General features: G+C 51.1%; 4 protein-coding genes across 8 annotated transcripts in view; 2 read left to right on the forward strand and 2 right to left on the reverse strand.

Moving 5' to 3' along the window:
* The first annotated feature begins 3 nt into the window (after positions 1-3).
* Positions 4-6,886, forward strand: TFPT (TCF3 fusion partner). Of its 3 annotated transcripts, none has more exons than XM_032487915.1 (6): positions 4-122; positions 846-1,104; positions 3,853-3,923; positions 5,977-6,046; positions 6,131-6,349; positions 6,733-6,886. In XM_032487915.1, exons 2-6 carry the CDS (start codon positions 850-852, stop codon positions 6,850-6,852), a joined length of 735 nt encoding a protein of 244 aa, XP_032343806.1. In that variant the 5' UTR covers positions 4-122; positions 846-849; the 3' UTR covers positions 6,853-6,886. The 3 variants fall into 3 exon arrangements, with proteins under 3 accessions (XP_032343806.1, XP_032343804.1, XP_032343805.1); XM_032487913.1 differs by having other exon boundaries at positions 32-413; XM_032487914.1 differs by lacking the exon at positions 4-122 and adding an exon at positions 472-695.
* A 50-nt stretch (positions 6,887-6,936) lies between these two features.
* NDUFA3 (NADH:ubiquinone oxidoreductase subunit A3) lies at positions 6,937-9,869 on the reverse strand. Its single transcript, XM_032487953.1, has 4 exons — positions 9,729-9,869; positions 9,432-9,506; positions 7,619-7,696; positions 6,937-7,092 (listed from the first exon to the last, which is right to left on the reverse strand). Exons 1-4 carry the CDS (start codon positions 9,736-9,738, stop codon positions 7,001-7,003), a joined length of 255 nt encoding a protein of 84 aa, XP_032343844.1. The 5' UTR covers positions 9,739-9,869; the 3' UTR covers positions 6,937-7,000.
* The window catches only part of LOC116666016, a 50,439-nt gene continuing 38,707 nt past the window's right edge, over positions 9,752-21,483 (reverse strand). Inside the window, exons 4-5 of one of the 3 annotated variants that reach the window (XM_032487937.1) lie at positions 16,435-16,609; positions 9,752-9,887 (exon numbers count right to left, since the gene is read on the reverse strand). In XM_032487937.1, coding sequence (XP_032343828.1) covers positions 9,843-9,887; positions 16,435-16,609 — 220 coding nt within the window. In that variant the 3' untranslated portion in view covers positions 9,752-9,842. Of the gene's footprint in view, positions 9,888-9,926; positions 10,000-13,122; positions 13,721-16,434; positions 16,610-21,483 lie in introns of those variants that run through there. The other 2 variants (XM_032487936.1, XM_032487935.1) reach the window with 2 other exon arrangements.
* OSCAR (osteoclast associated Ig-like receptor) lies at positions 10,546-15,535 on the forward strand. Its single transcript, XM_032487907.1, has 5 exons — positions 10,546-10,667; positions 11,252-11,284; positions 12,778-13,077; positions 13,946-14,227; positions 14,539-15,535. The coding sequence occupies exons 1-5, from the start codon at positions 10,631-10,633 to the stop codon at positions 14,673-14,675; spliced, it is 789 nt and encodes a 262-aa protein (XP_032343798.1). The 5' UTR covers positions 10,546-10,630; the 3' UTR covers positions 14,676-15,535.

The raw sequence follows: 21,483 nt of genomic DNA on the forward strand, positions 1-21,483 counted from the left end.
CTCCCGCTAGGCAGAGAAGGGGTGAGCTAGAGAGAGGAGAGGAGGATTATCCGGCTTATCGCCTACTGTGGACTGAGCCCGATAAGCGGAGAATCGCCGTGGTCTGACGACGGGGTGTCAAGGCAAGAATAAAGGCGAGGGCAACTGAGATAACTGGTGGAGGCGTTCGACGAGAAAGCAAGGCCTTTAAGCCAGGAGTCGGGGTGGAGGTGGAGGGGTTGGTGAGCGAGGCCGGAAATAGGAAACTACAGCTCCCAGAAGGTGTAGCGGCCGCGTCCCGGATGCTGTGACCGTGAAGCCTGATGGGACAGGTAGTTTTGCAAACGACTTGACCTAGAGGCTGCCGAGGTTGGAAGTTCTGAGGCCTGGGGCTACCAGAGCGGGAGAGAGATGGAACTGGAGCAGAGAGAGGGGTGAGTGGCTTTGAGGAAAACTACGAATCCCAAGAGACACTGCGGCTGCATGGTGTCAGCCTTCCGCGCTTTTACCCTGAGGGCTGATGGGGATTGCCGTTGCTCCAACTGCTTTGACTTAGAACTCTTTTAGGGACTGGGCTCCGTATTCCGGCGTCCTGGTCCGGGAGAAGGCTACTGGTCCAGACTCCTGGATCTGAGAGACGGGGAGGTGGGATGCCGGGACTCCTGGGTCTGAGTGAGGAGTTGGGGACATGGTACTCCGGAAGGAAGAAACTGGAGGTCTGAACTCCGGGATCCTGGGAAGGGAGGGCTGAGGGCCCTGGACTCCTGCGTCCGAGGAAGGAGGGGGCTAGAGGCTTGGCTCCTGTTCTGAGGGAGGAGGGACTAGGTGCTGGGGGTTCAGGGTCCCTGAGCCCCCTGACCTTACAGGACCATGGCAGCCGTCGGCTTTGAAGAGTTCTCAGCCCCGCCAGGCTCCGAGTTGGCGCTGCCTCCGCTGTTCGGTGGTCACATCCTGGAGAGCGAGCTTGAGACAGAAGTGGAGTTTGTGTCCGGGGGTCTGGGTGGCTCGGGGCTCCGGGAGCGAGATGAAGAGGAAGAGGCAGCCCGGGGCCGGCGGCGGCGCCAGCGGGAACTAAATCGCAGGAAGTACCAGGCGCTAGGTCGGCGCTGCCGGGAGATCGAGCAGGTAGGTGAGTGTGGATTCCCCCGTTTTGGGGTCTCCTGGCCTAAATTGCCAACCCCTCCCAGTCTCTGCCTGTCTAGATGCCCAGGCTACCTTGCCTGGCTGAATGAATCTTCATTCATTTATTTATTCATTATTCTTTTATTTAGCACTTAATAATTGCCAGGCACTGTGCAAGACACCTTAGACATGTCTTCTCTAGGAGCTTCATCTGACAACCCAGATCAGCTCGCCGATGTTTCACAGGTGCCTCTCATGCTCCCCACTGATCACACTTCAGATCTCATACCCCTGACATCAGTCACTCCTCATGCCCTGTTCCTTCTTCTCTCAAATCTCTCAGATCCTTCTCCTCCCCTCCATCCCCATGGCCCCTGCCCAGATGCAAGTTCTTTTGACTGAATCACTGCATTAGCCTCCTTAATGGGGATGAGGATGGAGCGGTAGGCAGGGCCCAGATCCTGAAAGGCCATGAACACCAGGAAGAGAAGTTTGATTTATTTGTTTGTGAGTGACTGGGAGCTATTGGAAGATCTCAAAGGGGAGAGACAGGGTCAGGTCTGGATGTTTGAAAGACTGTCTGAATTTTGTTATTTGTTTGCTGGAGCTGCTGTAACCAAGAACCACAAATTGGATGGCTCAGTAACAGGAATGGGCTGTCTTAGGTTCTGGAGACCAGAAGTCTGGGACTGAGGCGTCAGCAGTGCTGGGCGATTCTGAGGGCTGTGAGGGAGAATCTGTGCTAGGCATCTTGCGTAGCTTTTGGTGGTTTGCTGGAGATCTTTTGTGTTCTTTGGCTTGTTAGATCTCTGCTTTCATCTTCACGTGGCATTCTTCGTGTGTGTGTGTGTGTGTGTGTGTGTGTGTGTCCCGATTTCTTTTAATAAGGATGCCACCAGTCATACTGGATTACAGCCCACTCTAATCACCTCGCTTAACTTGATTACCTCCATGAAGACCTATGTCCAAATAAGGTCACATTCTGTGGTACTGGGGGTCAGAACTCCAACACCCCTTTTTAGGGGGACACCATCTAACACATAACAGTGATATCGGGGAGCTTTGGAAAGGGGGCAGTCAGTGTAGTGGTCCAGGCAGGAGAGGAGGATGGAGGCGGGAGCTGGGGTAGGAATCAAGGGGATGCAGAGGCAGGAGTGACTAGGAGAACTAATAGGAAGGTGAGGTTTGAGCCGAGTCTTAGGCTAGGTAGAGCATGTCAGGCTGACTGGGTGGAAAAGTGCATTCAGGACTCTGGGTAGCACAGGGCTTGCTCAGGACTGGAGGGGTGTTCAGTTTGACGGGGATGCTGGGGAGGGGAAACGGCCTTAAATGCCAGGCTGTGGGCAGTGTGAGCAGTGGAAGTGCTTGGAGCAGGGTCAGCTCCAGGTGTTAAAATATATTCCCGTGAAGCTGCATGAAGGGTGAGCCTGTGCACAGCCTGTGGCCAGCAGCCCTGGTCCCTCCTTGTAGGTACGGACCCAGCAGACACACCCATGCACCAGGTGAGTTACCAGATAACTAGATACCACATTTTATCTTTTACCAGGTAGCTTTCCCTCTGCTCCATCCTTCCGCTCACCCCAATCTCTCATCTTCTCTCCACGGCCACTCCTCTCTCCTCTTTTCAAGACTCCGCACGTGAACCCCTCCCTTCCGCAGTAATATTCAATCCCTGCCACTTGGTGTTCACAGGGTCTTTTGGTGCAAGGGCAGTGCTGTCAGAGTGACCACTGTCACCTGGGAGCTCCCACTCTGTGCCAGGCCTGCTCTGGGGGCTTCGCACAAGGACATCTGGGAACTCTGTCAGCCCCGTAAGCAGCAGGTATCCTGAGCCCTGTTGAACTGGTGGATGCTGGAGTCCAAAGAGACTCAACCGTTTGCTCAAATGGAGCTGCGTTTGAGACCCTGCTCTTAGCCCACCCCCGGCCAGGAATAGGTTCTGTTATTATTCTCCTTTCACCAATGCAGAAACCCAAGGCTCAGAGAAGTTAAGTAACATCCCCAAGGTCACACAGCTGATAAGTGGCAGGCTGAGGTTTGAACCCAGGTCTTTCTGACCCAGGAACAGAACACACTTGTTCACGTCTTAGCCGCACACCTCCAACGGCCCTAACTAAAGTAGCCAGCTCTTGCCCCAGCCACCGGCATATCTGCCTGTTTGGTGCCTTTCGAGCCCTTTATCCCTGTGAGGTCGTTGGTGTAGCAGTATTTAAGAAGCACCCATTCAGCCGGGTTCTGCTCGAGGCCCTGGGGACAGGGCACAGACCCAGGCCTTTGGAGTTTCCATTCTGGTTGGGGAGAAGCCAGTGAGGACGCTGAGTAATGAGACAGGACACAAGGCGATGGTGACCGAGGCAAGGAAAAGTGGACCTGAGAAGTGTGGCGGGAGGGCGGAGTTCTGGCATGGGAAGTGGGGAGGGGCTGCTGCAGTTTAAAGGGAGGGTCTGAGTGGACTCAGACCTTTAAGCTCAGACTTGGAGAAGTTGAGTTACGCAGGCACCTGGGGCAGAGCATGTGCAAAGCCCCTGGGACAGGAGGGTTGAGTCGGGGGACTCAAGCATGAGCTTGGAGGCTGGTGGGAGTGGAGTGGAGGGAGGGGAGCAAGAGAGGTGGTGAGGAGGTGGGGGGCAGGTGCAGCGGGCCCTAGAGGCCCCAGGATGGTCCTTGGCCAGTCTCCCTGGTCCCCACCGGGGGCTCTGTTCACCATGTGCTGAATACCTGGAGTGCAGCCGACCTGTGCTTTCCCCGCAGGTCAATGAGCGGGTCCTGAACAGGCTCCACCAGGTACAGAGGATAACCCGGAGACTCCAACAGGAGCGGAGGTAACCCACTGCACACCGGCCCTGGGCACTGTTTCCATCACCTTCCTGTCAGGCCAGGAGGAGGCAGGGCTGGAGAGGAGGGCTCTGGGCTGAGGCAACCAGGGTCCAGGAGTGGAACTGGGCCTTGGAAGACGGCTGAGCCATGGGCTTGAGGGGAGTGGGTGTGCTCCCTTTGAATGGAGTATAGCAGAATGCAGGAGACCGGACTTAGGGTCCTAGAGTCAGTTAGTTTCAAGCACCATTTTGCTGTGTGACTTGGGCCAGCCACATCCCCTCTCTGAGCCGTTCCCTGTCACCTAAGGGTAACCCCCAAATCACGAGGCTGCTGAGACAATGTGGGAGCTCCCGGGGTGAGCTCAGCTCAGAGCCTCCTGCCTCAGGCCACCACGACCAGGAGAGGTGTGAGCTCTGGGGCCGGCCCACGGCCTGCTGTTCCCACCTCCAGGAAGTGTGGAGCACGGGCCTGAAGGTGACGGCTCCGAGATGCTGTGCCCCACGCCCCGCGCCAGTCCTCCCCTCTGCTCACCTGACCCAGCGGAGACACCCTTTTCTCTGAAGCAATTTCTTGGCGTCCAGGTCATTCACCCACCTGGGATCCCCCTCCTCCTGGCCACTGCTCGGCTGCTTTGCTGGGTCACTCTCATTTCCCCAAACCCTTAACCTGCAGGATGTGCGGCTTGGCTCCTGGGTTAGACCTGTACTGCCCAGTCCGCTAGCTGCAGGCGGCGACTCTATTTTACGTTGAAAGTGAAATTTAATAGTCATTGAAGGGAATTTGAATTCATTAAATGAAATGGAAAATTTAGTTCCTCTGTGATGTGCTTAGTTGGCACAAGCAATTAAATTAACTAAAATGAAGTGACATTAGAAATTCACTTTCTCAGTCACAGTAGCCTCATCACTTTCTCAGTGCTCAGTAGCCACTTGGTTCCAATTTTAATCTAAATTAAAATTAAACAAAACTTAAAATTTCAATATCTGAGTCACTTGCCAGGTGCTCAAGGACCAGATGAAGATTCTGGACCTGCATGGTGGTGGTTGCATAACAATGTGAATGCACTTAATGCCACTGCACTGCATGTTTTAAAGTGGGTACGCTGGTAAATTTTATGTTATGTATATCTTACCACAGCTTTTGAAAAGAATTTTTTTGAAAGTGTGAAAGAAAAAAAAAGATAAAATGTAAGACAGGCCAAGTCATTTCTCTGCTCACAACCCTGCAGGGGTCCGGCCTGTCACACCTGCCTCCTCGCTCTGCCTACAACATGTCCGACACGCTCCCACCTCAGGGCCTTTGCGCTTGCTGTTTCTCCCGCCACCCCCTCACCCCAGAGAGGCCTCGCCCACCATCCCTTTGAAGTTCCAATCCCTCATCCTGTTATCACCCATCCCCTTTCCTATTTTCTGACTTGTCGTGATTTGTCGTTTGCTAACTGTCTGCCTCCCTTGCAAGGCTCAGTTCAGTAAGCACAAGGATCTTTGTTTTGTTCTCTGATACACCCCAAGCCCCTCAGACACCGCCTGGGGCAGAGCAGGTGCTTGGTACACCCTTGTAGAATGAAAGAGTTTGTGCCTGTGACATGCTCTGCCCAGGCGCTGGCTCACTCACAGGCACGACTCAGTTGGAGCTGGAAAAAACAAAAACAAAACAAAAACCAAAGAGCTTTCAGAAACAGGGACGGGGAGGAGAAGGCAGCATCACCTGTGGGAGCGGTCTGCCCCCGCCCTCCACGCCCTCCAGTTATGAGTGATAATCACTTACGCTTGACTGTTTACTAAGCTGCCGTCCCACCGAGCACTTAGATCATTCAGGTGGCAGTGTTGCTCTCAGCAGACTGCCCCGTTGCATTGTCACCCCCCAGTTACAGAGCAGGAACGAGGCACAGGTCACCCTGTCTGGCCCAGAGTCTTGCTGGCTCTTCGTGTGCTCGGCACCCGGGTCTCAGAACCTTCCGGGTCCAGGACAGCCGTGGCTTCAGAGTCAGAGCTGGGACCCTCTCCCCAGCTGCCAAAAGACAAAGCTGTCTGCCTGGTGGCTTCTCTCTGGGCGCAGGTTCCTGATGAGAGTGCTGGACTCCTACGGGGATGACTACCGCGCCAGCCAGTTCACCATTGTGCTGGAGGTGAGCTTGGGGAAGGGGGCCAGGGGGCTGGGAGAGCCCGGGCCCAGGACATAGCCTTCACCTGCCCACCTACCCCCACTGCAGGATGAGGGCAGCCAGGGCACAGATGCCCCCACCCCAGGCAATGCCGAGAACGAGCCTCCAGAGAAAGAGGGGCTGTCCCCGCCTAGAAGGACGCCTGCACCCCCGGAACCCAGCAGCCCGGCCCCCGGCGAGGGACCCAGCGGGCGGAAGAGGCGGCGAGCGCCCCGGGATGGACGCAGAGTGGGAGCTGCGCTGACCCCAGAACTGGCCCCAGTGCAGGTGGGAGAGGTGGACCCGGGCTCTGTGGGGGTGATGCGGGCCCTGCAGGGCTGGGAAGAGCCAGAGGAAGGAGGTGGCGCGGGAAGGGTTGGAGAGGGTGGGGGCTGGGCAGGGAAGGAGAGTTGGAAGATGCAGGCAAGGGCGTGCGTGGAGAAGGAAGGTCTGGAGGAGGTTCCGGGGAGAAGAAAAGAGAACCGGGGAGGGCTGGCAGCAGAGGAGGGAGAGAAGGCAGGTGAGGGGAGGAGACACTGGAGAAGCATCCGGATCCAGGGACTTTCCCCGAGGGGCACAGAGGAAGGTGTCTGGCCTGGGAAAGCGAGAACTGTGAGGCCAGGGGTCTCCTCCAGATTCCAGGCCACTCAGCCTTGCCTTTATCTCCCCAGATTAAGGTGGAGGAAGACTTTGGCTTCGAAGCAGATGAGGCCCTAGACTCCAGTTGGGTTTCTCGGGGGCCAGACAAACTGCTGCCCTACCCCACCCTGGCCAGCCCCCCCTTTGACTGACCCTCCCCCCAATAAACTGACCCCCGCATCCGCCTTGGCCAGTGTCTGCTGCCTCCACCTCTCATCACACACTCTCAGACTGGGTTTGGTTTTTGCATTTTTATTGGGGGCCACCAGGGAGGGGGCCTCTCCCTGTCCAAGGAGGTGCTCACAGTTTCTTCAGCCAGTCCAAGCTTGGGCCTTGGGGGTCCTGGGGGTGGCTGGGCACATCGGGCATGTTCCCATCGTCTCGGACGGGCACTGTGGGACAGGAGGGTGGGCCACTGAGACTGGCAGATCGCTGGGGCCCAGAAAGAAGGACTGGCCTGTCAGCTTATATTCAGAGAGGGAAATGGGACCCCAGGGGAGAAAGAGAGTAAGGGTCAGAGCATCAGAGATGCAGGAAAGCAGGGGATAGGGACCTAGAGATAGGGGAAATAAGAGATGGATACAGAAGGGAGACTCAGAGAAAGAGCCAACAGAGATGAGGAAACAGGACAGAGGCCTGGAGAAGCGGAAACCCAGGAAGACAACACTCCAGAAAGCAAAAGAGATGGGACCCAGACAAGGGCAGAAATTGGAACCATGACAGAAACTCAAAGTGCAGAAACAGACAGGAAGTGAGTTTTATGGCACATGGATTACATCTAATAAAAAAAAAAAAAAAAAAAAAGAAGAGCCCAGACTCCTCTGCAGAGTCTGGGGTCCCTGCAGAGGAAAGCCCTGCCCGTTACTCCCCACCACTGCCCAGGGAGGTCCCAGCCGCCGTACCCTGGCTCCCACTCACCTGGGTAGTTGTAGGGTGTGGACCGGTTGATCATGACAGCATACCTGGTGGAGGGGCTGAGTGTGGGCACTATTATAGCTGTGGAGAGACACAGGGGTGAGGCCCGAGGAGGAGGTGGGGACAGAAGCTGAACCTTAGCAAAATGGGGGTCCAGTGCATGGGGGGAGGGGAACAGGGAGGTCCAGCACCTCCAGGAGGCCCCTTGGCACCCTGGGATCTCCATACAACAGCAGAAGGGTTTACAACACTTTTTTTTCTCAGTGGGGGTGGGAGCCAAGCATTCACAGATACCTGGGACCTAGCAGGCACAGGAAGGAAGAGGGTAGTCATGGAATGAGTACATTTGAGTCATGGAGCAAATTGGGAGGGGGTGTCTTGGGAATGTTCCAGAGGAATCATGAACTGTTACAAAATGGGGGGGGGGGCTGTAAAAGAACAGTCACTGGGAAATTACAGTTCATCTAGGGTGGGAGCTGGGAGTTATGGGGGTGGGGCAGGCGAATAAAGGAATGTTCTAAGTCAGCGCTGTTGACAAATCTAAAAGCCATATGTAATTTTACATTTTCTAACAGCCACATTAACATTAAAACATACAAATTAATTTTTAAAATGTATTTAACCTAAATAAAAAAATAAAAACAAAAATACATATTTTACCTGGTATATCCAAAACATCATTTCAATGAATCATCAACATGAAAAAAATATTTTATACATTTTGTTATACTAAGTCTTTGAAATCCGGTGTGTACTTTACATGAGCATGGTAACAAACACCATCTCCATTCATACTAGCCCATCCCAAGTGCTCAGTGGCCAGTATGGCTCGTGGCTGCCTGGGACAGCTGTGCTCTAGAACCACACGCAGTGAGTGGCCAGCTAACTAGCAGTGTGGACAAGACCTGGGAACCCGTTAGAAATTCCGCATAGCAGGCCCCGCCCCAGACCTACTGAATCAGGTCTCGTTAAACCTAAGTTAACAAGAACCCCACCTCCCGCATCCCACTTAAGTATGAGTGGCCCTGCTCTAGAGCTGAGGTTCTGTCAGGGCGGCACCTTAGAATCACTGGGGGATTTCCACAAGGTATAAGCTTCCCTAGCCCCACCTCCATCCGGCCCAGCTCAATTTCAAATCTGGGGTGGGGGTGCTGACAGTGAGAGAAGAGGACATTACTTTTTTTTATTTTTTACTTTTTTGGGGGGGTGCGGGGGAGGTAATTAGGTTTATTTAATTATTTTTTAATTCTTATTTTTTATTGAAGTGTAGTCGATTTACAGTGTTAGTTTCAAGTGTACAGCAAAGCTATTCACTTATACATATACATATATATGTATATTTTTCCGTTTCTTTTCCACTATGGCTCATTACAAGAAATTATTTATTTTTAACGGAGGTACTGGGGATTGAACCCAGGACCTCGTGCACGCTAGACACGTACTCTACCACTGAGTTATACTCTTCTCCCCCACTTTTCATTTGTCATTATTACTTTTTAGCACTCAGGTGTTTATAATGCACAACGAGAGTTGAGAACCTCTCTTTTGGAGGGATTATGGACCTCTTGGGTGGATGTGTATATGTGTATGGGGTGGGGAGCGACGGGATGGCGAAGGGATGGAGGTAGGGAAGAGGACGTCATGGGGAGGCTGACACACAGGTGGGGACACGGAACGCTGAAGGCGGCGATGGGGCCTTGGGGGTACAGGATGGAACGCAGGTGCCGGGCAATGTGGCACTGGTGGGGAATATGGGACCTCTAGAGCGTGGAGGACACGGGGGTGACGCACGTTCCCGCCCAGGGCACTCACGCACCGAGGGCCCCGATGGTGAAGGATGCCACCAGCACCGGCTCCTTGGCCCAAGTACTCTTGAGGAAGGCGGCGATTCCTGGAAGGGTGGGCGAGGAGTGTCACCTCTGCAGGGGATGCCCCCGGTGACCTCTACCCCTCTCGCGAAACCCTTACCCTGGAGGAGCCCTCTAGAGACCTTTGCGCCCCCTCTGGCCCGGACCCCACGGCCTCCACGGGGGCTCTGCCGTGCCGTACCCCCGGCACCACCCGGGGGTCCCTGAATCAGCCAGCCCCACGCGCCAGAGACGCCCGTACTTACTAGCGGCCATCTTGGTCTCGGCGGCGGCGGCGGCGGGGAGGGCGCGGAGCACTCTGGGAGTTGTGGTCCCTGTACGCGAGCCTCTTCGGTCTGAGCCTGCGCGTGCGCACTGGCTCAGAACAGCCTTCCGAAGCAGCTGCTGCAGCAAAGGGGGCGGTGCTGCAGATTTAAGTGCAGACCCGCCTTGACACACCTGTCCCGCTCTCTTTTATCTCTCAGCCTAGAAAGTCGTTCCGGAAGAGTAACTTCCAGCCCTCTTGCGGCGGCCCAGCTAAGACGGAATGCATCAGTCCTTATTTTATAGTTGACTTACGAGAGTCCATTTTACAGGTGGAGGAACGGAGGCTGGGAAAGGACGAGTGATCGATCTACCACTTGAGGTCGCACCTAAAACTCAGTTCTTCCTGCAAGTTCTAACTCTCATTCCAGAGGAGTTAAGGCCTTCTGTGGACTCTCACAGTGCCCTCTGTGATTTCCATTATAGTGCACATAACATTTTTAACTGCCCTGGTCGGGATCTGTGTTTCCACTAGAGTGGGAGCTGCCTGAGGGCGGTAATTAAGTCTGACTCCACTCTGTGCCCCTCGATCGTGCAACAAAGGGCCTGGCACAAAATACGTACTACATACATATATATATATAAAATATTATATGTCGTATATTATATATAATATATTACATATATGTAAAGTTTAATGAACACAACCCGTTATGACTACACCCTCTCAAGTTTGTCCACAGCACCATGGGGCTGTGACACAGCCACCCAGAGGCTCCTCCTCACTCCACTTCGCTCCTCCCTTCCCTAAACAGGACTCTGGCTTTCTGTGGTTGCCTCATTTCCCAGCAGGGGAGAGGGCAGGCTGAGCCCTGGCTCCTGCTTCAGCCAAGAAGTGCCTACCATGGACCTGGTGCTGATCCTCCAGCTGCTGACTCTCTGTGAGACCCCCCACCCTCTTCTCCTGGGGTCCCTGGCTGGGCTGGGGTGCAGATAGACAAGCGCTGGGGACCTGGATGTGGAGGGCAGAGGGGGCAACGAACAGGACTACCGGGTCCTCCAGAGGGCAGGTGCAGGATGACCAGGGCAGCACAAGCTGAGGGTTCAGAATTCTAGGCCAGAATAACAGGACTGGGGTTCAGACTCTTGGGTCCTAAGGCAAGAGGACACAGGGACCCTGAATTTCTGGGTTCCTGGAAGAGGAGGAAGTTGAGGGCAGGATTCTGTAGATTTTGAAGCAGGAGAGGGCTCAGGACCCGAGCTCCTGGGGACAGGGAGTATAGAGTCCTAGATCTTGATCTGGGAGAGAAGCCAGAACACCTGGGTCCTGGGAAAGGAGGAAACTGGGGGCCCAGACTCCTGTGCTCCAGAGAGGAGAAACTGTGGTCTCAGATTACTGTCTCCTGGAAAAGGTGGAGTCCAGGGGTCTGAACTCTTGAGTGTAGAGGCCAGAGGAGCTTGGGTCCAAACTTCTTGGGAGCAGCCAAAGGCTTTAACCAGACCAACCCACCTCAACCTTCTACAGGGCCTGTGTGTCACGCAGACATCACTCCAACTGGTGAGTAACATCCCCACCCATTCTTCTATTTGTTGCTGACATCCCATTTCCAACTACTCATATTTTATTTTGGTGCCCATCCTCACCCTAGACTTCCTTAACTTCCCTCCCCGCTCCTTGATTTCTTTCCTTCCATCCTCATTCACTTTGGTAACCAGTACAGGTGAGTAGCAAAGACCACGAACTTTGGAGTTTAAGAGACCGAAGCTGGAACCCCACTTCCACCACAGTATTCATTTGTGACTTTGAGCAAACCACTGCACGCTAAGACTTAGTTTCCTTCTCTGCAAAATGGGGCTGTTGTGAGGGTTTAATAAAATCACATGGTAAAACCCTTGGCTCAGAGCTCGGCAAAGCGCAGGGCTCAAGAAATAGGATCTCTGGCAATGCCAATGATTCCCCCATTTGGAAAGTAGGGTCCTTCACCCTGAAATAGCTCTGGGTTTCTTTCCAGGCTCTCTGATGGGTGAGACTTCTTCTTCCCCTCAATTTTCCCCCACTACACTTCAACTTCAAATAAGAATCACCTAGAAAACCATTAAAACCTTAGCTACCAATTTATTTTAAATTATTATTTTTAAATGCTAAAGGTAACATTGATAGTTTGAAAAATTATTAAAGGGCATATAACAACCTTCCTCTTCCCTTTCCTCATCTTCCTTAAATAATCTGAAGCCTTACAAAAACATTTCCATGCATCCAAACACATATATGTATTTATGTACTTCTTTGTTGTTGTTTTTTTTCAAAGCAAAATTGATATTTTCTGACTCTCACTGTGTTGCATCTTACATTTTTCACTTTACAATCCCTCTTGGAGACCTTTCCATGTCATTATAGCTAGTTCTTTTCCCGTCTTTTCTAAAACTTCTGTCTAGCATTTGCATTGTATGGCTGGATTCTAGTTTGTCCAGCCCTCATTACGTATATTTAAGTTGTTTCCAACTTTTCTCCTCACAATCAGTACAGCAGTGAGCGCTCCTGTTTTTGTGTCCACATAAGTGCATTCATCTAGGGTGGAGTTATTGGGTGGCTGGCCCTACCCTTTGTGTATCTTGATAGAAGAAGCTAACAAATTGCCTTCTCAAACGGTGCAGCTAAGCGCACCTCAGTGCCTGTTTCACTACGTACTCACCCAAACGGATTAACCGTTATTTAAATTTTTGACAACCTGATAGCCAAAATAAGTCTTCCTGTTGTTTTAATTTTTAAAAATAATATTACTGAGGTTGAGCAACCTTCACGTAGTACATGCCAAGTGTGTTTTGGTCGATTGGATTTCCTCTTCTGTGAACTCGTATGCTCTGCCCAACTTTCATTTGGACTGGCTCTACGATTTCATTCTACACTCTATGTGATTTACAGATTAGCCATTTCTACCAATGCTGCCACTTCTTGCTTCGCTTATATGTCTTTTTTCATACACAGCTTTAAAATGTTGAAATGGTCAAATGTTTTAACCTTGTCCTTGCTGAATTTTTCTGTTTCTTCAGTTCCCCTGGCCTCATACCCTAAGCCGTGGCTGGGGGCCCAGCCAGCTGCAATTGTGACCCCTGGAGTCAATGTCACCTTGAGGTGCCGGGCACCCCAGCCCGCCTGGAGGTTTGCACTCTTCAAGTCTGGAGAGATGGCTCCTGTGCTTTACCGGGATGTATCTGCAGAGCTGGCGGAGTTCTTCCTGGAGGAAGTGACTCCAGCCCAGGGAGGCAGTTACTGCTGCTGCTACCGGAGGTTAAGCTGGGGGCCAGGTATCTGGTCCCACCCCAGTGATGCCCTGGAACTGCTGGTGACAGGTGAGATCCTGGAGGAGGGGGCTATGAGAAGGGACACAGGTGGGATAAGGAGGGACAGATATATAGAGAGAGGAGAGACAGAGAGAGGGAACATCAGAGAAGCAGGGGTGATTCTCAACCAGGGGCAATTGTACCCTTCTCCCCCACCCGTTTGGCAAGGTCTGGAGACATTTTTGGTTGTCACGACTGGGGAAGAGTGTGCTCCTGACATCCCATGGTTAGAGGCCAGAGACGCTACAAGACATCTTACAATGCACAGGACAGTACACTCCCCCACCCACACACACACAGCCACCAAATTATCCAGATTTATCCAAAATGTCACTAGTGCTGCAGTTAAGAAACCCTGGGAGAGATACAGCCTCCGAGACCCAGGGGGAGTGAAATACGCATGACTGGGAGGTTAAAAATAGAACATTTTAGCCAGGCACTGTTCAGTAAACAGTGGGCAAAAGCGACATACAGACATACAGGAGGCGGAGACAGAGATGCAGAGAAAGGCACGCTTGGGTACCCAGGCGCTGGGAAGGGCAGGGACATAGAGGCACAAGGGCACAGAGAGGAACACGGACTTAGAGAAGGTGAGGGAGACACACAGAGTAGGACAGAGGCGGAAATGTCGAACTTGACGGAGGCTGAGACACTGGGGAGGCGGGGAGAGGGAGGTTGGAAGGCAGAGAGGAAAAGAGAAAGGAGGGAGGGAGAGGGAGGGGAGAAGAGAGATGCGGGAAGGAAGAGTGAGGTGGGAGGGAGAGAAGAGGAGGGGGAAAGAGGGGGGAGGGAGATAGGGGGGAAAGAAGGTGAAGGGGAGGCCCGGGAGGCGCGGGGCAGCGCCCAGCCGCCGGGTCCCCGTCCTCTTCCCCCGCAGACGAGCTGCCGCGCCCGTCGCTGGTGGCGCTGCCCGGGCCGGTGGTGGCGCCCTGGGCCAACGTGAGCCTGCGCTGCGCCGGCCGCGTGCGGGGCATGAGCTTCGCGCTGTACCGCGTGGGCGTGGCGGCCCCGCTGCAGTACCGCGACTCGGCGCAGCCCTGGGCCGACTTCCCGCTGCTCGGCGCCCGCGCGCCGGGCACCTACAGCTGCTACTACCACACGCCCTCCGCCCCCTACGTGCTGTCCCAGCGCAGCGAGCCGCTGGTCATCAGCTGGGACGGTGAGGTCACCCTCCGCCTGAGCCCCAGCCCAGGCTCTCCGCCCCTAGACTCGGGGGTTAAGTCCGCCAGCCTCTCCTCCCTCAGACCCAGGGGTCCAGGTCCCCAGCCCCTCCTCCCTCAGACCCAGGGGTCCAGCCCCCAAGTCCTCCTCCCTCAGACCCAGGGGTCCCGGACCCCTGCTCCCGTGGAAGCCCTCCAGTTTGAGTTGGGTGTTGCCTCTCAACCCAACCCTGGAGGCTAGAGACCCAGAGGGTGGGCCGAGACTGCGGGTTCGGACGCTGACCGCCTCTCTCCCTTGCTGGCCCCGCAGACTCAGGCTCCTCGGACTACACCCAGGGCAACCTCGTCCGCCTGGGGCTGGCCGGCCTGGTCCTCATCTCGCTGGGCACACTCGTCGTTTTCGACTGGCGCAGCCAGATTCGCGCCCCTGGTAGAGTCTGGGCCTGAGTCCCAGAGGACAGAGAACACTTCCCAGAGAGGGTGGAGAAGAAGCTGGGACCTCTTGAATTGGACCGGCCCTTCCAGGAGCCCCACAGCCCTCTCCGCTGAGCCCAGCTTCCCGACTAATAATAGTAACCTTTACACCACGCCCTCGACGTTCCTTTCGGGTCATTTCTCCAGGACCTCCCAGGTCAGTGAAAGGCACTATCCGTGGTTAAGGCTTCCTAGCCAGAAGACCTGAGTTCGAATCCCAGTGCTGCTGCTCACTCCCTGTGGGATATCAGGAAAGGGACCCTTTCCATGCCTCGGTTGCCCTGTCTGCAAAATGGGAGCACTGGTAATACCCATTTCAAAGGGTTGCTGTAGGCTTAAGTAGACAATGAACGTGAAGCGTTTAAAACCGTGACTGACTCATAGTAAATGCTCAATAAACGTTGCCTGCGATGTAACAGCGATTTCGACCAAACTCATAGAATCCGGATGAGTTCCAGTTGTTTTTGTTTCCATCGCGCATGCTCCAGCTCACCTTTTAAGCAACTCACCCTCACTCCCTTCCCCACATCGCTCTTGGCCCCAGGCAAACCTCTTCCAAACTCCTCCTCAGACCCTCCCAAAGGTGGACCAACATCAGACCAAGTAGAATTTCGTCTCTAATTACAGCTTGATTTGCGCCCAGCTGTTTCCCTTGAACCGTCACTGTCACTAGGCGGGCGTCCGTTGCTAAAGCAACAGCAAGTGGCGCGTGCGCAGTGGAGTTCTGATCCGGACTCAAAATCATCCTTCCAGAAGGCTGGGCTGCTTGCAGTTTCTCCTGAATGTATTCACTTAACTTCTATTTTAATCTGGCCCATCTTAATGTCTTTCTCATCCTCTTACATTTTCCGTCTCCAAGCCTTACCACTACTCACTCGTGTGTTCTTAATTTATGCCTAATTTTGGTGGAACATACTTCCTCTTCTGTTTTATTAAAATTCCCAACTTTCCCTTCCCCTCTTCCCACTTCATGGGGAAGAGAATGACTTCCATTTCTGGGGACAGCCCCAGCCCCACCGCTCTAGGTGGGTAGACTTTAACAACCTACAGAGACTTCTGAATTTTCATCTGTGAAAGGAGACACTAAAAATTTCTACCTCCTCGGCTCTAGAGAGAATTAAGGCGGTAACTTGTCCCCAACACATGAAGAAAGATCGCAAAACGTTAGATTGTGGGGGAGGGTATAGGGCGGTGGTAAAGCGCGTGCTTCACGCAGGAGGTCCTGGGTTCAATTCCCAGTACCGCCATTAAATACATAAATAAATAAACCTAATTACAGCCCCCGCCAAAAAACCACCTTAATCAGCTGCTTTAACTCCCTCACCCCCTCCTTTGGGGACAGGACATAGATTAAGAAGCAAAGTTTACATCTTGACCACTGTTGTATCTATAAACTAAAATTCAAGTTCTGTGAAACGATATTTAGTTCTATTATATGGATGCACTGACATATTCTATTTTATTAAAAATGCTGGCTACCAGTCCCTTCATTGACATAACGACCCCTACACCTCTCTCTCTCTCTCACACACACACACACACACATACACACACGCATGATTTGAGGAAAGATGAGCCATATTTGTTGATATGTTATTTTTGTTTCGGAAACTGACCTAAACCAGATCCTGTATCAAGATTGGTAAATTTAAGAGGTGAGTAAACAGCATAAAATCGTGTTATTTCAACACCCAATTCTAATTCTCTGAGCGGGTGCAATTAGGGAACTCACCTGTGAGATGAAACAGAACTGTATTTTGCAGTCAAATCCGCTGCCCACGTGCACTGACTTGCTGAAGAGCTGGAACTCTCCTGGTTTGTTCTTGGTGCCAACGTGGGACCCTGGTAGCGCACATCCAGAGCAATCCTCCTGGCACGTGTGGATTCGGGAGATGGAGGGAGGAGGTCTGTAGGAGGGAACCAGACTTGGGGCTGCCAAGTCATCACATCCCATCTGCCCACTTTACAAACGGGAAATTAGAGGCAATATGAAGCTTCCTCATGCATTCATTCCATCATCCACCCACTGCTTCCTTCTTATCCTTACTATTTTCTGTCTGTCTGTCCCCTGTTCACATGTCCTCATTTGCACATCTACCTATTCTTTTTATTTTAATTTTTTGGGGGTGCGGTAATTAGGTTTACTTATTTATTTTTAGAGGAGGTACGGGGGATTGAACCCAGGACCTTGTGTATGCTAAGCATGTGCTCTACCAGTTGAGCTATACCCTCCCCCCACCTATTCTTTCATTTGCCCTTGTCTATCATTCATTCTTACATCTGTTCACCCATTCCTGCCTTCATTAATCCATCAATTCATTCATCTGCTCACCTATTTACTTGTTCAGTATCCATCAGTTTACCCATGCATTTATCCATCCACTACATCCAAAAGCAGTTCACCCAGTGACTAGCACAAGGCTTCCTAGAGACCAAGTGGTCAATACATGCTTATTGAGTGAACAGTAGTCCTAACACTGATTTCACTTTCTACCATTGAACACCTCTCTCTACCAGGCGATCCACATATGCTATTCCTAGTTATCACCAACAGCCCTCTGAGACACAGACAGGTGTCTCACCTGGGACTTCAGGGAGTCTGTGTGGTTAGACTGTGGGTCCCGCCCCCCACCCTGTGGCTGTCTCTTACAAACAACAACAACGTCTTCCAGGCTGTTGAGTCAAGACTTCTCGATTTCATTGGTGTGAGTCTCCTCCCCCACTTTCACTTTCAAATGAGGAAGAGAAAGGGGACTGTTATCACATCAAAAAACTGCAAAGCAATGTATGGTTTTCGAGGCAGTGGTTCCTTTTACTTGAGACCTGTAAAAGCTCAGAGTGTCCAAGATGTCTGTAATGAGACTGTGATACATCTGGTCCAGTCTCTCTGTTCTCTCCTGTCTGGTTCATGCTACTCATCTTTCAGCTCTCAGATTTGATGCTGCTTCCTCTGCAAACTTTTGCCTGCACCCATCTGTGCTCGCATAGAGCCCTATCATCACCCTATCTATTTGCTATATATTAACTCTCTCTCCCAGACTAGACCACAAGCTCCTCCCAAGAGGGACCAGGTCGGTTTATCTCCACATCTCCAGGGCCTGGCACACAGGAGGTTTTAGGAAACACACACATTCTCACTGGATGAGCTCTTCCCTCTGAAAGCAGGCTCCATCCTTTCACCCGTTTATGGTGGACAGAGTCCTGGTCCCCCAGACCTGTAGTGTCCCTATTCCCAGAACCTGTGAATACATTGTATGTGGCAAAAGGGATTTCACAGATGTGACTTAATGAGGAATCATGCTATTGGGAGATTATCCTGGATAGTCTGGATGGGTTCAATATAATACTTATGAAGGAGGCAAAGGGCTCAGGGTTATAGAAGGCAATGTGAAGATGGAGACAGACAAGACATGGAAACAACCCAAATGTCCATCGACAGATGACTGGATAAAGAAGATGTGGTATATAGATACACACAATGGAATACTACTCAGCCATGAAAAAGAATAAAATCATGCCATTTGCAGCAACATGGGTGGACCAGGAGATTGTCATTCTAAGTGAATTAAGCCAGAAAGAGAAAGAAAAATACCATATGATATCTCTTATATGTGGAATCTTAAAAAAAAAAGGACATAAATGAACTTATCTATAAAACAGAAACAGACTCACAGACATAGAGAACAAACTTATGGTTACCAAGGGGGAAAGTGAGTGAGAAGGGATAAATTGGGAATCTGAAATTTGCGCCTCTCGGGAAGTGATGGAAATGTTAGCTACCTTGATTGTGGCGGTAGTTACATGGGTGTAGACATCTATTAAAATTCATCAAATCGTACATCTGAAATACATGTAGTTTACTGTACAGGAACCATACCACAATAAAGGTGTTACAATTTTTTTAGAAGATGGAGGCAGAGGTCAGTGATATGCGAGGCCACAAGCCAAGGGATGCAGGTGCCTCTAGAAGCTGGAAAGGGAAGGGAATTGGATTCTCCCCTACAGCCTTCTAGAAGGAATGCAGCCTGCCAACCTATTTTGGACTTCTCTCCTCCAGAACTGAAAGCCATTTTAGTTTGTGACAGTTTGTTATAACAGCAATAGTTATAACAAGAAAAATGACTACTATTAGCTTCAATGGCATCTTCTTTCGGATCCCACACCCCCAGGCGTCTTCACCCTTAGGACGTGGCGCTTCTGTCCATGCACCTGCTTCCCCCAAGTTCTCATCCATCCACTTGCTGCACACATATTTAAGGGCTACCAGGGGTGACCTACTGTGTGAGGTGCTGGGGGTGATCTGGGGAGTAACAGCAGACATGAACTCTACTCTCTTGAAGCTCATGGAGTAAAGCATTAACCAAACTACTGCTCACTGTCTTGATGAGCAGCAATTAAAGCTGCTGTGGGAAACAGATCCCCTCCCCAAGGAAAAAAATATATATAAATTTATTTCTCTCTCACTCAACAGAACATAGTTGAACAGTTTAGGGCTGTTTATCAATAGCTTTGCTTTTTATCAGCATGTACCTTTCATATGTGGTTCAGAGCCAGCAGAAAAGGGAGACAGAGAGAGGGAGAGAGGGAAAGAGAGAGGGAGGGGGAGAGAGGGAGAGAGAGAGGGAGAGAGGGATGTCTCTCACCTCTTCATAGGGGCACTCAGCCCATCCCGGGGGCTCCGCCCTCACGACCTAGGCCTAATTACCTCCCAGGGGCCCCACTTCCTAATACCAGCACGTTGAGAGTTAGGGCTTCAATGTAAGAATTTTGGGGAGACACGGGAGGCATCACAACAGCATCCCTGGGGAGACCTCGTATCCACTGCTTATTTCTAAAGAAGTCCGGAAAGCTCATGCCACCGTAAGGGGGCGGCCCTACTGTGGGGTCCCGGAAACCTCTCCCATCCCATACCAGTCAGAGGCTTGAGCTGCAGCTAATCTGAGTCTTGGCAGGAAGCCTTAAGATCCTCCTGGAACATGAGAAGATGAAAGGCTTGTGAGGAACTGCTACCTCCCACTCGCCTTCTTCTCTGAAGAAGCTTTCGTGAGAAAGCTTCTCGCTGCTTCCTGGGTTCTGATGAAGGGTGAGTCTTTTTGCTCTGTGTCCCTCTGATGGGGGCTGCAGAATATAAAAACGCTTAGCGGTAGTCCAGGTTTGACTCTTGGGCTAGGCAAAAAGGTATTTATTTGGCTTTTGCCCCTGGTTCCTGGCACGGAGCTCCTAAAACCTTTGGCATTTCCTGATTGAGGAGGGTTGACAGGCGTGTCATCTGTTCTAATGAGGCCACTCTTGGTGGGTGTCTGGGGGGCTGGTTATCAGAAAGACCAAGACTTGATTAGATGCATGGAAATCCCACCAGCCCTCAACCTGCCACCAACCTCCAGAGAGGGGAGATGGGCTGGAGATTGAGTTAGTCATCAGTAGCCAGTAATCTAACCATTCATATCTATGGAATGGAAAAGCCATTAAAAAAAAAAAAAAACAAAACCCTAGGAGGAAGAACTTTCTGAGTCATAAAACTGGTTTAAAGAAGCTGGGTAGATAAGGCGCTCGTTTGAAAGCATTGCTGAGAATATCAACCTTGTTTTCTGGTGCAACATGGAGGACATGAATCTTCACGACTCTTAGTAAATTGTGCTGTTGAAATGAATGGACATGCAGAAGTGGTATCTGACCAAAAGGGCCTTATAGTAACCTCAAAAATATCATGGTCATGTCTTTCGAAAATAACTTTCCAAGAAACATCTGTGATTATAATTGGTTTCCCTCCTTGATACTTTGTGGCCTTACTGATTTTCTGGATTCCTGAAATGGTAAGGCGAGTAAGATCTACTAAGACGACAGAGCCTCAGGAGTATTCTGGTCTTCTTCCAAAGGAACCAGGGGTTAAAAAAAAAAAAAACCAATAAAAACCAACAACTTGCTGGGTTTCTTACTTTAACAAAAGACTGAGAATTCTGTGTTATTATTATTATTTAATTGAAGTATAGTCAGTTTACGATGTGTCAATTTCTGGTGCACAGCATCATGTTTCAGTCATACATATACATACATATATTCCTTTTCACATTCTTTGTCATCATAGGTTACTATGAGACACTGAACACAGTTCCCTGTGCTGTAGACAGTTGAGTAAAGCAAAGGGGAGGAAACTCTTCCATAGAGAAGGGGAAGTTGGACGGGACTGCTGTAAACAAAATGCCCGCTGGAGAAACCGAGAGGTTGGAGTACAGTGGCTTTTCATTGGCTGAGTTACTGACAGTGTCTCACTGGCTGAGCTGTTGCCAGGGAAGGAGAAAATTTTTCCTTTGGGACAGTAAAGTGGTCTTGCCTTCTGTCTGGGGGTGCAGGTACCCTTCTTCCTGTGGGGAATGCAACTGACTCTAGCAGCAGGACCTGACAGCTCCCTCTTCTCCATTTTTATTCTCCCATTTTAGTGAGGTTTCCCTTTATTAATTTTATTAAAATTGTGTTGTTATTGTCATATTATTTCCTCTCTCATTGCCTTTTTCCTCCTAAGTTTATGTGCTTTTCTTACATCTCCTTAATGTCTTTTCATGAGGTTTCAGGAAGAAATGTGTGTGTTCCACCTGCATGTTTACATGACAGTCCTTGTATCGGTCCTTAAACTCAGTGGCCCCAAACTCTAAGCTCTAGAAGCATTCACTCTTTTTTGTAAACTCAGTTTTTCTCATCCCAAAGCACCTCACTTAAAATTTAAAAACATTTAAAGTGAGAGCCAGCAATTCCACTCCTGGGTATATGTCTGAAGTAAATGAAA

The sequence above is a fragment of the Camelus ferus genome, chromosome 9, assembly GCF_009834535.1.
Source record: "Camelus ferus isolate YT-003-E chromosome 9, BCGSAC_Cfer_1.0, whole genome shotgun sequence".
Classification (NCBI taxonomy): Eukaryota; Metazoa; Chordata; class Mammalia; order Artiodactyla; family Camelidae; genus Camelus; species Camelus ferus.